This window comes from Apodemus sylvaticus, chromosome X (genome assembly GCF_947179515.1).
Source record: "Apodemus sylvaticus chromosome X, mApoSyl1.1, whole genome shotgun sequence".
NCBI classification, from domain to species: Eukaryota; Metazoa; Chordata; class Mammalia; order Rodentia; family Muridae; genus Apodemus; species Apodemus sylvaticus.
In genome coordinates, this window is record NC_067495.1 from 40,172,016 (window position 1) to 40,189,688 (window position 17,673).

General features: G+C 33.0%; 1 protein-coding gene across 1 annotated transcript in view; it reads right to left on the reverse strand.

The window, feature by feature from the left end:
- Cfap47 (cilia and flagella associated protein 47) overlaps nt 1–17,673 on the reverse strand; it is a 220,589-nt gene that overhangs the window by 179,028 nt on the left and 23,888 nt on the right. Inside the window, exons 14-20 of the mRNA XM_052171493.1 lie at nt 17,325–17,541; nt 16,795–17,036; nt 9,782–9,912; nt 6,867–6,989; nt 6,190–6,321; nt 4,574–4,651; nt 635–779 (exon numbers count right to left, since the gene is read on the reverse strand). Coding sequence (XP_052027453.1) covers nt 635–779; nt 4,574–4,651; nt 6,190–6,321; nt 6,867–6,989; nt 9,782–9,912; nt 16,795–17,036; nt 17,325–17,541 — 1,068 coding nt within the window. The remainder of the gene's footprint in view (nt 1–634; nt 780–4,573; nt 4,652–6,189; nt 6,322–6,866; nt 6,990–9,781; nt 9,913–16,794; nt 17,037–17,324; nt 17,542–17,673) is intronic.

Consider the following 17,673-nt stretch of genomic DNA (forward strand, 5'->3'; position numbering starts at 1 on the left):
CACTTAGAAGAACACATTTCTGTAAGGTTTTTTTTTTATTCGATGTATTCTTTATTTACATTTCAAATCATTTCCCCTTTTCTGGGTCCCCACTCCCTGCAAGTCCCATAAGGGTTTAAATAATGGACACTTTGTACTTTATGAGACATTATTTCTGAACCAACTCTTCAATTCTGTCATTATACCACGAAGCAACCATAAACAGTATGCAAATGAATCTATATTCTAATAAAACTTTGTTTATAAGATAAAAGTTCAAATAAAATTTGACCCATGAAACTTAGTTTGCCAATTCCCGAAATAAAAAGGTATGATGAGTTCATAAGGTAAGCCAAAGTAAAGATGATACATAAGTAAATGCAGAGAAAAGACTGCAATTCTCAGAATCTAAAATTAACAATGATATTTCACTTACAGCATAAACATTTATATATCATATTTACTATTATGATGCTAATTAATATATGGTATATCATATCATCAAAATATTCTATTACAATACATATATTTAAAGAAATAAATTCATGAGAAATTTTAAACAGTAAATTCCATTGTCATATATTTTTGATTATTATATTTTACACAATTCAAAGCTACTTTGCTTAATATCAGTATAACAGCATAAAATATATACCTGCATTTCCCTTAAAATCCATTGCAAATAGTGGAAATTCTTTTAGATTGAACTCCACTTTGGCACGTGTCACACCTTTGTTTTTTATTATAAATGGAATAATTTCTGTCGTGCCAACATAGGTACCGCTGAAATTAAATGTGTTCTAAAAATAAGAAGAGTAATAATTAGAAAGTAGAATTATACTTTATAAATATGCATAGTCAGATTTATATTTTATATTTGTCAAGGAGATTAACTGCCAAAAAATGTCTCTCTAAAATTGTATCTTCCTCTTGCTCCATATTCTATATATAAAATTACCAAACACATTAATACATATCCCCTTCTTCACCCTCTTTACTAGGTTATAGCTGCATGATAATAATAGCTAGTTAACTGTTATTTAGTTTCTAGACTTTAAACTTTTCAAATCATTCTCCCATCAATAACTAAGTCACAGACTTCCTCTTATGCTTGAACTTGCCTCACTATCAGCAGGGCAAGGTTCAATCTCATCAACAGTATTCATAAAACTGTTCAAGTCTTTTAGTGCCCCGTAGTCTAGCCTCATTGAAACTCCTTCCTTATCCTAACACTTAATATTTCAGCAAGCTATGACTTTGCATTTCAAACTAGCACCAGATACTTTCCCCTTGTATCACTTAATCATTGTGTCTGAACTGCCAGGAAGGCACTTTTCTACAATGTAATTGCCTGATAAAGTGATGCATCCATTAAAGGTTCAGATAAATTATACCTTGGCAAGGATAACTTATTCCTTATACTAATTTGTCTTTTAATGCCACAATATCTGTTCATATATCTGATTCTCCTAATGAAAGAGAGCATTGATTTCACATATATTCAGACATGCAATTGTTCTTGTGTGTATCCATGTTTAAATGAGCACTGGGTGCTTCTGAGTGTATGTAAACTCTAGCTCATATACCAAGTGCATGATTTTATTACAAACCTCTGTAAGGTACCTCATTATAGAGTTATAAAATCAATTCCTTAGCAAAAGCACACAGAACATTAAAGGGAAATAGTGGCAAGAAAACAGTAAAATTGAGTAAAATACTTCATTAAGGTCAAACTATTTTGTACAAAGATATTTGGAAGTTTTTTAAGTGTATAATAAATGTTAGAGGTTTTCTGAATATATAAACATTACTTTTACTATTCCTTCATTATGTGATTATTTGGTTAAAATTCCAAGTTTTTAAGATACAAACTAAGTGTAATTGTTCTTACTACAGAGATTCTAAATGTATTTTCTAGATGCCATATTAGTACTGTTACTATCATCATTACTGAGACATGATTTTGATATGAAATCCAGACTGGCATCTAATTTGTATGCATTCTCCCTCAGCTTACTGACTGTTACAATTACAAGGAGACTACTAAAATTGATGAGAAATTATTTTTAAAAGACAGCTACATATCTAAATTTCAAAATAATAAGGGCTTATTAATAAACAAAGACCAAGATAAAGCACTATAAGCCATACTATTATATAGTAATTTGTAAAGTGTGCCCCAAAATGGATTTGGCATGAGTAAATACAGTAATATAAAGCTTCAGTGCTCAATATTTTTCTATAGTACATATCATACTAAAGGGAAACACCCTTTAGGTTTTATAGGATTTAATTTTCTTTTTTTCTGTTATTGAAATAGATTTTCTGTGCATAATACATCCTGATAATGGCTTCCCCTCTGCCTACTCCCCTGATTTCCTCCCTATCTCCCATGCCATCTGGATGCATCCTTTTTCTATCTCTCATTAGAAAATAAATTATTTGTGAAATAATAATAAAGTAAAATATAATAAAATAAATTATACAAAAATAAAAACAAAACTAAAAAAATCAGAATTGGATAAAATAAACAAGCAAACTGAAAAGAGCCCAAAATAGGCACAAGAAACAGAGACCCATTCATTCACACACTCAAAAACCCATAAAAACACTAAACTGCAAGCCATGATATATATACAAAGGACTTGGTGCAGACCACCAAGCCCCTCCGTGTACATGATGCCTCAGTATCTGTGCATTTATGTGTATGTTGATCATGTTAATTTCGAGTCCTTTACAGTGACAATCCTGGAATTTTTTTAAGAACATAGAAATAGAAGACTGAGATCTCTGAATCTAATTTCTTCTTGTCACTGAATCTAATTTCTTTCTCATTATTTCTCCTTTTAGCACTATTAACTGCAAATACCCCCCAAACACACACACACACACACACAAACTAACAACCTAAATGATCAAGGTTCTACTATTTATATAGCCTATTAAAAAATCCCCGAATTCTAAATGTCACACAATCTCAGAAATTATCTGCAGCTGGCAAAACCACACATCTACTAGAGTACAAGGCAAATCATAATCAGCTGCTGTGAAGCAGATCCACATCCTCACACCTGTGGATATAACAGAACATTTCTTATATTTCTGTTTTATTTCTTTAAGAAACCATTTTTCCAGAATTTTCACTACAGTCCTTGATTTCTTTGTGTCCTCCAACCTCTATTACACTCTTCATTTTTTAATAATCCCATAATCTTAAATAGGCTAGCTGAATGTCTGTCGGTCTGTAAATTCATCTTTTTAATCATTTAACAACTGGAATCAGAAATTAAAACAATTGTTGGTGAACTAAAGGACAGACTGGCACTGAGGTGCTGAGACATCTGGTTAAACTCTGTAATCATTATATTTTATAATTTAGCATCATAATGGTACCAGATAGTGAAACAACTGGAAAAAACAAAACAGTTGAAAGCAATCCAAAAATGATATGATAATTGTTACAGTAGAGAAGTTCCCAGTGTATAAGAGGCTGATAACATCTTATAAATGTAACAATGAAGGAAAATAACAGTCTGATTTAGTAATGCATGATTTTTTCTGGTAAATGGACTAGAAATTATCCTTTGAGATATTATAAAGGAAAAAGAAGGGGAAAAAAGAAGAAAAAAGAAAATGATGATGAAGAAACATAGGTGTGTGTGTGTCTGTGTGTGTGTGTGCATGTGTGTGTATGTGTGTGTCCGTAGGTCTGTGTAACTGTCTCTGCATGTATTTTTATGTACACAGGTGTATCGGTGTATACACACATTATAAATTGTGGAAGAAATGCTATTTGTGTATAGGTAACAATTTGAAAAACTGACGTGACTATAGTTTAGAAAAGTAAAATCAAGGCTACAATGGGATAACTATTTTCAACTCATTAGATGAGCATTTTGCATCTCATAACACAACTTACAGGACATTGAAATATGGAGCAATAAAATAAGCATTATATTTTTGAAATTATCTTGTGAAAATAAACATAAACAAACACTACATCTCAAGAAGTGAAGCAATTGTACCCAGAATATATACATGTGACCTGCCATGATGACTCTGCTTGCAATAACTAAAGCCAGAAAAAATTAAAGGGACGAACAATGGAATGAGGATCCTAATTATGTGTTTAAATATACAGTATGTTTAACTATAAAGCATTTTGCAGCAGTGACAAAAAATACAGTATAATTTCATATAACCTAAATCAATAGTAGCTACACAATATTCAATTAAAATAACTCATCAATTACAAACACTTCATAAACATTATAAAACTCAAAATTAGACCAATTAGACCAATAGCTAAGGCAGACATAAAAGCATTCACACATACACACACAGTGAAAGATGAGAACATAATGAAATCATTTTAACAATAATGATTGATAGCTTCTTTATGACTAAGTTCTGTGTTTTATTCATAAAAATCCAATATTCTGCTTTATCACTTATATTTATATCACATATTAACTATATATTTGATGTAAAATACCTATGTAGAAAATTTTCTGGAGACTTTTGTTGACTGATGAGGGATACAATATAACTATAACAGTTATAAATTAAGCAAACAAGCAAATGGCATACTCACAGGTAAGATTTCAACATCAGCAATTTCAACAGATCCACCAATTCTAAGATCTATGACATTTGCATGGTGAATTTCAACCTGATTTAAGAGAAATAGAGAATTTTGAATCTGTAGAAGTTACATTAAAATATAATCATATTTAAATGAAAAATTACAGGTCACTAAATGCAACTTTGAAATTTAAATATAATTTAAATAAAATTATATATATATATATATTTACATATGTGTGTGTGTGTATATACAGGTATATATGAATTGATACATGAAAATTAATTTTGGCAGTTATTTCTACTTTTCTTTGGAAATATTGATGCTGCTTGGAAAACTGAGTGTTCAACAATTAGATATTAGATGGCATATGTATTTAACTGAAAAATATTATGGGTTGGATTAGACCTGACTATAATTCTACATAGCACATTTTTCCTCATCTAATTGTAACAGAATATTCAAAGGTAACGAAAGTATGGCTGAATGATATATACTTGTTACACAGAAATTTACAAATGTACAAAATAACTATGAAGACAGGTCAAATTGTTCTATGATTTTAATACATCACTTAATATATTATTTTCTTGTTCAATACCTGGTATTCTATGGCATTAACTCTCTCAAGAACCCTAATTTCAAAATGAAGATAACTAAAGCTTAGAAAGGCCAAGGTTGTATTTTTTTCTTTTGGGGTCAAAAAAATTTAAATTTCAACATAAGCCTAAACCATAGCCTACCCAAATACTGAACCTTCACCAAGAAAATTAATATAGTAAACAAGAATCAACAACAATATAAACTAGATCCATGCACAGTAAAACTCCATTTGAATAGTTGTTGAAAAGAGTTTTAGAGACTCCCAAAACAATAGGCTACTGCCATTGCCTTTGATTACCTCCCAAAAATTGAGGGTGAGACTCTATTGCTGAAGATACCACATATTTTAGTTATAGAAATGGAGGAATCCCTTGAACTGACTAGGACGCCCTTCCCTGAGCAATAGCTTTCATAATATTAGAAAATGCTAAAGGAACCATGGAAGATGAGAAAGATTGTAAGAGGCAGAAGATCAGAATGTCTGCTGCTTCCCATAATTACATTTTCCCCAATTTTCCTACCTAATGCTATGGGGGAAAAGTCATCTATTTCTGTTGAGAACAGTGAAGATTTGTCAAAACTCAGAGGAGCCAAAAATCATAAAATTTTATATAAAACTGCCTCATGCTGGTTGGTAATGATTAATTTCAACTTAGTAAAAATTTCAGCTATCAATTTTCTTGAAAATAATTTTCAGAAACTGCACTCTGAGTGCTGCTACCTAATTTTGTATTAGATGATTTAGGAGTGGTTACTATTTGGAGATCTCTAAAACCTATATGTTTAGAGTTAATTCAATTTCTATATAAATGACACCTTATTTCTTACTGTTATAACTGCAAAATTCCATTAATTGTTGATGAAATAAATACATTTTAATAACAACTGTATGCAATTATTTGTGATAATGTGCTTATTATAAAGATTTATAAAATGTTAATATATACACCTGGACACACATATATAAATACATATACTAATATCCATATACATAGAATTACCAAATACATGAATAGACATACCTTTGCTCTTGTATCAAACTTTTCTGCTACAGAGGGTGTGCAGGAGATATTAAGAACAGTTATTCCCCCAAATGGGATTATCCCTTCTGATGGAACAATATTAATGGTAGACAAAAGGCTTTGATCACAAACCTGTAATCAAAAATTGGTAAGATGCTACAGTGCCTTACAAAATGATAACATCAAAGGATTGACAGGGAAGCATCTAAAGTACATCCTATACACAGGTTCACTAGACATAAGATATGGGGTGATTTTTGTAATAGAACCTGACTATATTAAATAGACAAATCATACAAATTACAACAACTAATTACTTCAATCTGGTTCATGTTGCTATCCTAACAGTCCTGATTATAAAGAGAAAAATGAATAAAACAGAAAAGCATGGTAATGAACTGTACAGTGTATCATTACTTAGTACTCATATTAAAACACTTTTCAATGTTTTCTTTTAATGAATCCAGATGACATGAAGGGAAAATTGGGGAAAAGCAAAAATTATAATTTTGGAAAGTAGAAGAACAAATTTTATAAAATGTACTCAGGAAATCTACTTATAATAACTTGAACACTGCCTTGTTTCCATCTAAAAATAGTAAAGTACTAACACAGTATATTTATTCAAATCATAATATGACCTGAAACAATTAAGAAGTGAGAAAATTATGCATTACCTTGAAATAAGCATGGTTTTGCCCTATATTGTGAAGAATGGCTTTCCTCCAAGTAGTTAAACCTTGAGAACAATTACTGAACAGTATTCTTGGCTCTAAAAAGGTGACTTTAGTGTGACCAACCTAGTTATGAAAGGAAGGGACAAATTATCAAAAATAATAGCAAATCAAATAATTTTATTTCTTAGAAAAATATGAATAACATTTACCTGTTCTTCCATATGCATACATGCATTCAAACATATAAATATATAACTGTTATTAATTTATCTAGTGGGGTCTGTTCATAGCTTGAATAGGTTTTAAGATAGACCAAAAAATAAAGCACATTTTCTCATTGGGAAAGAGAAGAAAGTAATGAAAGAAGTGACAAAAATATACCCCTACAATATAACTGGAAATTTAGTATCATGCAGAATTTTAAAATATAAATATCTTTAAAAAAGAAAATTAATCACATTCCTCAAAGTGGTGGTGGACAATAATTAACTGGTGGAATACTTCCCTAGCATATGTAAAGCCCTGGGTGTTATCCCCAGTCACAATACACACACACACATACACACACACACAAACACACACACACACACACAGAGAGAGAGAGAGAGAGAGAGGGGGGGGGAGAGGGAGAGGGAGAGGGAGAGAGAGAGAGAGAGAGAGAGAGAGAGAGAGAGAGAGAGAGAGAGAGAGAAATTACTGAAAGGCCCTAAGAGCTATTGTTTACTCTATTTTGGCATTTTAAAGAACTCAAATGTCTTCTAAAGAGAACAAGTTGTTAAAAATGAAATTTCCCAGACATACTTCTTCTAGAAGCCACCTTCATTGAGCTTTATATGAAGTTGGATAAATTATTATCCCTAAATTAGAACAGGGACACATTTAACTTTTGGTTGATAAAATTACACAAGCCCAGGGACTTGTCACTTCTGTCCAAGAAAAGTACTCCATTGAATTAATGAATAATGGAATACTATTTTCAAATGTGGCCAAAATATATGTCTATAGTATTAAAGTGAAGTAATCAGACATTATTATGTGTAATACTTTTTCCAAGTACTATTGATTTAGATGCATTTTACACTAGAATTAATAATATCATTATAAAATATGTTATTATATTAAGCTTTAATACATTCTTACAATTATTTGAAAAACATTTTTGTAACTGGAATAATAATCTTTGAAGCTAAACTTAAAGAGAAAAAGAAAAAAGTAAATCAGTTTTTATAAATATGTGATAAATTTTAATTAACAGTTTATTTAGATAGTTTCTGTTTTTCTATTCACTCTTCAGAGTTAACTTTAAAGTTCTCAGAGTTTTACGTGAAATGATCCATTTTACAGTTTAGCTGTCTCAGTTATTTCCTTGTCTAATTCACTAGTTATTTCACAGGTTCTTTTTAATTTCATACTTTATCTCATTCTTATTGCATAATTGATTAGGGAACAGAGAAAACAAATTTTACTAGAGAGGCTAACATTAAAGGCTTGAAAGCAATTTGGATATAGAAATAAATTAAAACTAAGCCATTTCTGGCATTTGTGAACTTGTAATAGTTAATTAAGCACCCTAGTCTTCCAATTCTTCATTTGTTATTAGAATTATATTATATATACTATATATGTGTATATACATTATATACCTGAGGATTTTATAGGGATGAGCCAATAAGTAAATACCACTTAGCATAGCACTTGACACAGAGTAATTACTCTATAAAATATCTATTATTACTGCCAAATCTATATTATTAAATTACTTATTTTTTATTGAATATTGTCTTCATTTACATTGCCATGTTAGTTAAAAGTACATATAGGTTGAGTATGTGAGCAAAAAGTACATTAGTAAACTTGGTAGACAAAAATCACATCAGCATCAGATAAATACTATGCATATCCTCACTGTTAGCTAAAATAACGAAAAATAAGCATGTTAGCTAAACTCTTGAAATACATATCCATATCAACCATGCGAGATGGAGAAAGAATATGTGATTTATATACAAAGCTAATAGAAGTCAGCTTCTTTCAAGCTTGTAACTGATTAAAGACCCTAATGTGTTCTGATAGTGACTTCTAGTCTCTGAAATTAGAGAGTCACTTATGAATACACTACAAGCATCTTCATAAATGAAACACAACAGATCACTATGTCTAAAAAATATAGGTGGAATTCAGTGAAAGTACATTAGTTCTAATGGCATTGGCTAAGATACGCAAGCAAAATACATGCTTAATGACCAAAATCCATATTATAAGGGCATCCTGGCTTAAGATCTACCATGGAAATAAAGTTTGTCATAGGCCACATCTTATTTTATATGACATGTTTATTTACATCTACTTTTTGAAATTTTTTATTAGATATTTTCTTTATTTACATTTCAAACATTATCCCCCTTTCCAGTTTCCCCTCTGACCATCACACCCTACTCTGCTTCTATGAGGGTACTCCTCCACCCACACACCCATTCCTGCTTTCCTAGCCTGACATTCTTTCATTTTTATTATAAGAAATATTTTATAGTAATAAAAAGCTTCACTTCCTCTTATATAAATCATATGATCTTTTCTGTACTAAATTATTAACTTGAATAATAGATTAACAGTACAATATAGTAGGAATATAATTTTCTCTACTGTATTTTATGTTGTTAATGAAACAAGTTGCTCTCAATTGCCTCCCATAAGATTATTACATATTTATTGAGCCTCTGTCAATCCTGTGTTGTTTACATAATGTTCTTAGATACAGGGGTTACTTTTTCATTCTTAGTGATCAAACAGCTCTATGAAATAACTAAAATAATAACATGAGTTCAATTTTTACATGTATATATGTGCCAAGACAACTGTATATCCAGACAATCCAGATACTATAGATGAAAATCATATTAAAGAGTAATAATTACATGTGCAATACACTTAAGTGTCAAAGTATTTCCTCCAGTGACTTGTAGCAAAAATTCTCCTTTCTCCGGAGAACTAAAACCTGGCTGCCAGTTAACTTCACATTCCAATGAGCAATATGGATCAACAATGCCTACAGAGAACAAGACAAAATAAGACAGTTAACATATTTTCATTATTGATTTTTTGAAACATTCAGGATTAGAGCTGGTGTAAAAATATAATGCCATTATAAACTTAAATCTAAAGTTAAATAAAGAGAAATTATAAGGCACTATAAAATAAGCACAATCCTAAAGGATTTCATAAAACCATAATATAAGCTGGTTTTCTTTATAGATAAAAGAAATATGCATCAAAATATAGCAATGTTTAAAAATCAACAGAAAATTTATTATGGCAATAAACATTAGGACTAGAGAAACACTGATAATAAAAAATCATTTGTGAATTGTGACAAAATTACCTCTAACTTCTGAATGTTGTGCTTTTAGGTGAAAAAATGATATCATGATTTTTAATCTGGATATTAACTTCTGTTGGAGCTAAAAGTAATAAATGCATCTGTGTATTTCAAATGTACAGAGAGGACATGCAATATCAGAAAAATTAGGTGTAAAATGATGGATGTCTTTTTTTTGGAGGGGTGGATTTTTTTTTCAAGACAGGATTTCTCTGGATAGCCCTGGCTGTCCTGGAACTCACCCTGTAGACCAGGTTGGCCTCGAACTCTGAAATCCGCCTGCCTTTGCCTCCCAGAGTACTGGGATTACAGGCGTGCACCACCACCACCTGGCTGATGGATGTCTTTAATTTCACAATTTTCAAAGGAAATGATGCATAAAAGAGCAGAAGAGATGAGGGGTCTCTGAAGTATCCCAAGAAAACAGAGGAAACTTCATCGCATGCATTTGAGTTTTGACATGAAGGATGAATGAGTGGCAATATTGCAAGATGGCAAAATGTGGGAGTAACATAGAAGTTGTGCAAAGAAATGGTTAATTTAATGTAAAAAAAAAAAAAAAAAAAAAAAAAAAAAAAAAAAAAAAAAAAAAAAAACACCAGCAAACAATACCTGATGGGAAGTTATTCCTCCAGAATAAAGAAGCTTCTGAAATTTGGGAACACAGGATGCTAAATGGAAGACATGAGTGAGCATTACAAACAAATTTTGTTTATATTTAGTTGGACTTGCATATCGTGGAAGGTTTTCTATCTTTAAAAAATGAAGCAATAGAATGCTGACCTCTAATTTTTTTCAATGGACATACAGGGAGATCAACACTCAATGAAAGGATAGACATAGTATAAGATGATCAGAAAGTGCCAAGTGATATACTTTCAATATTCTTGAATGCCAATTCTGTACTATGAACAGTAATTGATGAATGAAAGAGAGCTAGCAATTGAATTTTGTTGTCTTCAGGTCTCTCAAGATCATACTGGCTAAAAGCAAAAAAAAAAATTGATATAGAGGAATAAAGAGAGAGAAGTTTGTTCAGGCAGAAGACAGCCCATTATAATTGATCGAGTAATGGATGGGAATGCTGTGATGAGCAGCAAAAAGAGAAGATTCAATGATACAAAACAGTAAGTGACAGGACAGTGACAGGAAGTGATAAAAAGGACTAGCAATTCGTGTTGATGAGTCTATATGAAGATAATTTCTCCCTGCAATCAGCACAATTAAGTTTATAAGAATATTGTGCATATTAGGTAATAAAGAAGTCTTATGAATGACTAAAGTAAGCCTGGATTTGGTAAAATAGGTACTGCATATAATCAAGTGTTAAGAACCCTCATGAAGCCAGGCAGTGGTGGTACATGCCTTTAATCCCAGCACTTGGGAGGCAGAGGCAAGCAGATTTCTGAGTTCGAGGCCAGCTTGGTCTACTGAGTGAGTTCCAGGACAGCCAGGGCTGTACAGAAAAACCCTATCTTGAAAAACCAAGGATGTGGAGAAAGAGGAACACTCCCCCACTGCTGGTGAGATTGCAAGCTGGTACAACCACTCTGGAAATCAGTCTGGTGGTTCCTCAGAAAACTTGGCATAACACTTCTGGAGGACCCTGCTATACCACTCCTGGGCATATATACCCAGAAGATTCCCCGGCATGCAATAAGGACACATGCTCCGCTATGTTCATAGCAGCCCTATTTATAATAGCCAGAAGCTAGAAAGAACCCAGGTGTCCCTCAACAGGTGAATGGATACAAGAAAACGTGGTATAAATACACACTGGAGTACTATTCAGCCATTAGAAACAATGAATTCATGAAATTCTTAGACAAACGGATGGAGCTGGAGAACATCATCCTAAGTGAGGTAACCTAGTCTTAAAAGAACACTCATGGCATGTACTCACTGATAAGCGGATATTAGCCTAGAAGCTTGGAATACCCAAGACACAATGCACATATCAAATGATGCCCAAGAAGAAGGAAGGAGTGGCCCCTGGTCCTGGAAAGGCTCAGTGCAGCAGTATAGGGCAATACCAGAACAGGGAAGCAGGAAGGGATGGATGGGGGAACAGGGGGAGGGAAGGGAGCTTATGGAACTTTCGGGGAGGAGGAATCCAGGAAAGAGAAATCATTTGAAATGTAAATAAAAATATATCAAATAAAAAAAAGAAAAAAAGGAAAAACCAAAACCAAAAAAACCAAAACCAAAACCAAAACAAACAAACAAACAAAAAAAAAAAACAAAAAAGAACCCTCATGAAGACCAAGCTGAACATCTGCTCTATAAGTCTCTAGTCGAAGGGTGGCAGAGAGGAGGCTAGAGTTCAGCCAATGCTCTGTGATTATTCAGTGTCTGCTGTCTTCCTGTGGAGTCCCTATCTCCTCATGGTTCTTCAATCCATCTGTAAACTCTTGTACAAGACTCCCTATGCTCCATCTAATGTTTGACTGTGGGTCTCAGTATCTGCTGTGTAGAGTCTCTCAGAGGACAGCCATGCTAGACTCCTTTTCTACAAGTATAACAGAATATCATTAATAATGTCAGGGATTGGTTCTTGCTCATGATATGTGACTGAGTTTGGCCCAGTCCTTGGTTGGCCATTCCCTCTGTTTCTGTTCCATCTTTGTCCCTGCACATGTTACAGGCAGGACACATTTTGGGTCAGAGGTTTTGTCGGTTGGTTGCTGTCCTTACCCCTCCACTGGGAATTCTTCTTGGAGAGAGGAAGTAGCCACTTCAGGCTCCATATCCCTCACTGCTAGTGATCTCAGCCAGAGTTACCCTGGCCCAGTTCTAGGTCACCTGTTCATCCCATACACATATGCCCCTCCCCAGCCAATTTCCATTCTCTCTCTCCATTGCTCTCCCCACACTTGATTCCCTGCCCTGCTGAGCTACTAATCTCCTCTCCCAACAAGATTCCTTCCTCCATCTACCTCCAATATCTATTTTATTTCCACTTCTGAGAAAGATTCAAGCTTCCTCCATTGGGCCCTCTTTGTATTTGCCTTCTTTGGGCTTGCGGGAATATCCTGACTAATATCCACTTATACGTGAGTGCATACTATGGATGTCCTTTTGTGTCTGGGTTACCTCACTCAGGATGAAATTTTTTTAGTTCAATTTGTTTGCCTGAAAAATTCATCTCTTTATTTTAATAGCTGAGTAGTATTCCATTGTGTAAATGAACCACCTTTTCTTTATTTGTTCTTCAGTTGACGGTCATTTACTTTGTCCCTGAATCTGTTGCCTGCCTATGGATAGAGTTTCCCTAACTGGGCTGCCTTGTGGGCCTCAGTGGGAGAGAATAAACCTAATCCTGCAGTGACTTGATATATTTGGGTGGAGAGATACACACAGGGGCCTCCACTTCTCAAGGGAGAAGGGCAGGGTAACTGAGAGGAAAGGGGGAATGATATTAGGATGTTAAGAGTATAATGAATTAATGAAAAAAAAAACCCTACGCATCCTAAAAATTATGATGTCATTGTGTTAAAAAAAAAAAAACTCCAGGCTACAAACATGCAATAGCAACTGTATCAGAGTTTTAACCTTATTAAAGATAAAGCTTTTTCCACATTTAACATTTATCAACATTAATGAATTAATGTTTACAATTTATAATATTCTACTATGAGTAGTTGTAAAACTGTATTAAAATCATAAGGAAATTAATGATAATCACAAGAAAAAAGACTTTATATTATCTGATTTGAGGCATAACAATTTACATTCTAAATAACAATTGCTCATAAACTATAACTAAAGAGATTGAGGAGAAACTGTGGAAGGAAGGAAAAAGAGGAAAGAGGCAGGAAGCAAAGAATAGAAAATAGAAATAAATACCAAGTTATATGATGAATTGCTCACATTCTCAGGATAGTACAAGAGTAAGATTTTTTTCACTGCACTCGCTGATAAATGAATATTAACCAAAAAGTACAGAATACACAAGCTAGACCCTACAGAACCTAGGATGTTAAATGAGATGAAAGATACTAGTAAGCATGCTTCAATACCACTTAGAAGGGAGAACAAAATATTGGGAGACAGAAAAAAGGCCTGGGTGGGAGTAAGGAGAGGGAAAGGAAAAGGAGGCCAGAATCACGTTTAGAGGGAGAGAGAAGAGAAGCCATTTCCATTCAGGAGAATGAATGGAAATATGCAGCTGCCTGGGATGGGGATGGGGAGAACCTCTAGAAACTCCCAGAGACCTGGAATGGGGGAGTTTCCAGGATTCAATTGGTGTGACTTTATCTAAAATACCCAACAATATGGGAAGGTGGAACCTGAAGATACTACCTCCAATAGCCAAACAGGATCCGCAGGAGAGGAATGGTGATACCAACCCACCTACAAAAATTCTGACCCAAAATTGTTTCTGTGTAAAAGAAATGCATTGACAAAAATGGAGCAGAGACTGAAGAGCTGACCAGTGACCCTACCAACTTGGAATTTGCCCCATGGGCAACCAAACCCCAACACTATTATTGATGCTATGTTGTGCTTGCACACAGTAGTTTAGCATGGCTGTCCTCTGAGAGGCTCTAGCAGCAGCTGGCTGAGACAGATGCAGATACTTACAGCCAACCATTGGACTGAGGTATGGGGACGCTGATGGAAGAGTTAGGGGAAGGATTGAAGGACCAGAAAAAGAGGGCAACCCCATAGGAAGACCAACAGTATCAACTAACCTGGGCCTCTGGAAAATACCAGAGACTAAGTCACCAAGCAAAGAGCATACAAAGGCTGGTCCTAAGCTCCTGGAAGAGGATGTGCTTAATCCTGTGGAGCCTTGATGTGTCAGGGTTGGGGGGTTGCCTCCTGGGGGGGGGGGGCACTGTCTCAGAGGTGAAGGAGAAAAGGGGATGTGGAGAGGCATTCTGTAAGGACTAGGAGGGGCAACATTTGGGATGTAAATAAATAAAATAATTAATTAATAAAATAAAATTCAAAGATTTTTTTCACAATCACACACATATGCATGTATTGTTGTAACATCCTTTGTGAATTATTATAATATTCTATACATTTAATGTTAAATATTTATTTTATATGTATAAGTGAGTGCCTAAGTATATGTGTGTGTGCCACATGCATGAGATAGTCTTCAGAGATCAGATTAGATCCTCTTGAACTAGAATTATAGAAAGTTGATCAACCATATGGGTACTAGGAACCAAGCTTAGAGAGTCTGTAAGAACTGCAAGCACTCTTAACTACTGAGCCATCTCACTGGCCTCTGGTATACATGTTCATTTCACAGGTGTGGAAAGTAGTACCCATAAATAAATTTGCTCATGATAAAATAACTGATGAGTTGATCCTTAATCTTTATTTTACTTGCCAGCTTTGAAATACTGTGTTTTAGTTTGTTATAAAAAAAAATCACAGTAAGTCAACAAGATGTGAAGATTCAGATCTTTCCATCTCACTGTAAAAGTATGACAAATGTATAAAATGAAAAGGCAGTATTGATCAAATGGTAACTTGCAATTTTAATTATTTAAATTATATCTTATGTTTTTAAAAGATCCTCACAGCACAATACAATGTTTGTCAATTAAAATGTGTTACTAGTTAAAGCACACTTTAAAAATTACTGAGTTTGTATAATAACAAATGCATTACATGAAATTATGAGATTACACAAGCAAGGTTAAATGGATGGTTAACTAATTCAGGGGCTCATCAGACATAATAATTCAGATTTGTTTATAGTAGTGTTCTTATTAAATGACAGTCTCAAGTTTTTTTGATTTTTATATATGTATGTGTGTGTGAATGTGAATGTGTGTGTTTTCTTAATTGACTTCATCACTAGCTATAATAAAATTAATTTAAAATGTAAGAAAATGAAAGTCACTAAATCATCTTATAATTATACTCAAATTATAAAAGTAATAACTTTTTTCAGGAGTATTTGCAATAGTCAGTGTTACACATTGTTTAGATTGAGGAGCTCAGTTATGTGATTAAACACCAAGTAAGATAATAGCTTTGACAATATTCCGATGTGATGTGAATAAGTTAGTAGATTTAAAATACTTAACTGAAAAATACTGCATAAATTAAATCATAGACTGGGTTAATTTGATATATGATTATATTGTATGGATGTTTTCACAAGCAAATGCTTATTCAGCTTATATTTAATAATATCAGTGGTTCTTTCTCCGTACTTTGACAGCCTTAAATGATTTAGAGCCCATAAAGTGAATCTTGCCATTGATATGAATATGGTACTATCATTTTTTCTCAGGGCCTGTATCCTCCCACCTTGTCTTGTAAATATATGACTTGTTAAGCCACATAGTTGAACAAAAACTTATACCTACATCTCTATCTTTTATTGTGTGTTTCTGTTAGAATGTCAAAACAGAATATTTATTTTTAAGTTGTATTTACATATAAATATAAATGCCCCTAATGATAATATCTATTTACCTCTATACTCTTAACATAAGTGGACAGCACATATTCATTAGTTAATTCCTGAATACATAACTGAATAAATTAATTTCTAGATAAACAAATCAAATAAATTATTACCTTTGGCTGGACGAATAGTAAATGCAATTCCTCTTGGTGTAGTTACTGGTTTCCATTCAAATTCGGCAGGGCAATTGAGATTATTATAAAGCCTAACTGTACCACGAAAACATGTTTTTAACAAGAAGGATTGTGGTCTCAATACAATCTCATTAGAAGACAGCTCAAGTTTTACAGGCAGGATGACAGCCATCACTAAGATGTGTCCACCAGGTATGTTATTAATTTTAAAGGTGAATGATCTGTAACAGAGTAGAAACTTGCAAATTTAACTAATAGTACAGTATCTACTTATGATTAAATATTTCAAATATATTCTATAGATTACCATACAATATTAATTATGAAAATAATTATAGGGATAAATTAGATTGTCCCTGAAACATAAGAGCATACAAGTGTACAAAGTGATGTATTTTATATACTTTCTATACTTTGGGAGAAAATATAATCTATGTTACAATTATTGAAGTAAATTAATATGTACTATAAATGATTCTAATAAGCAGAAACTGAGAAATAAACCTTACTTCCAAAATTTTCCATTGGTAGAAGATTCAAATACCATCGAAATATATGTACTCGATGTAGGTGGGATCACATATGAAAATTGGTTGGTTTTCTTAAGTTCTTTCAAATCAATATCTAACTGGATCAATATATACGTAGGCAGCATATTAACAATATGAAGTAGCTGAGTATTTGTAGAATTCACACAAATATTACCAAAATTAAGGACAGATGGTCCTGAAATAAAGTAAAATTAACACAAAACTATTTAGTATAATATTACAAAACTATTCAGTATTTTATTAGACAAGATTAACTGTACTTTTATCAAGCTGAAAATATTTTCACGCTTAGAGATTATTACTTCAT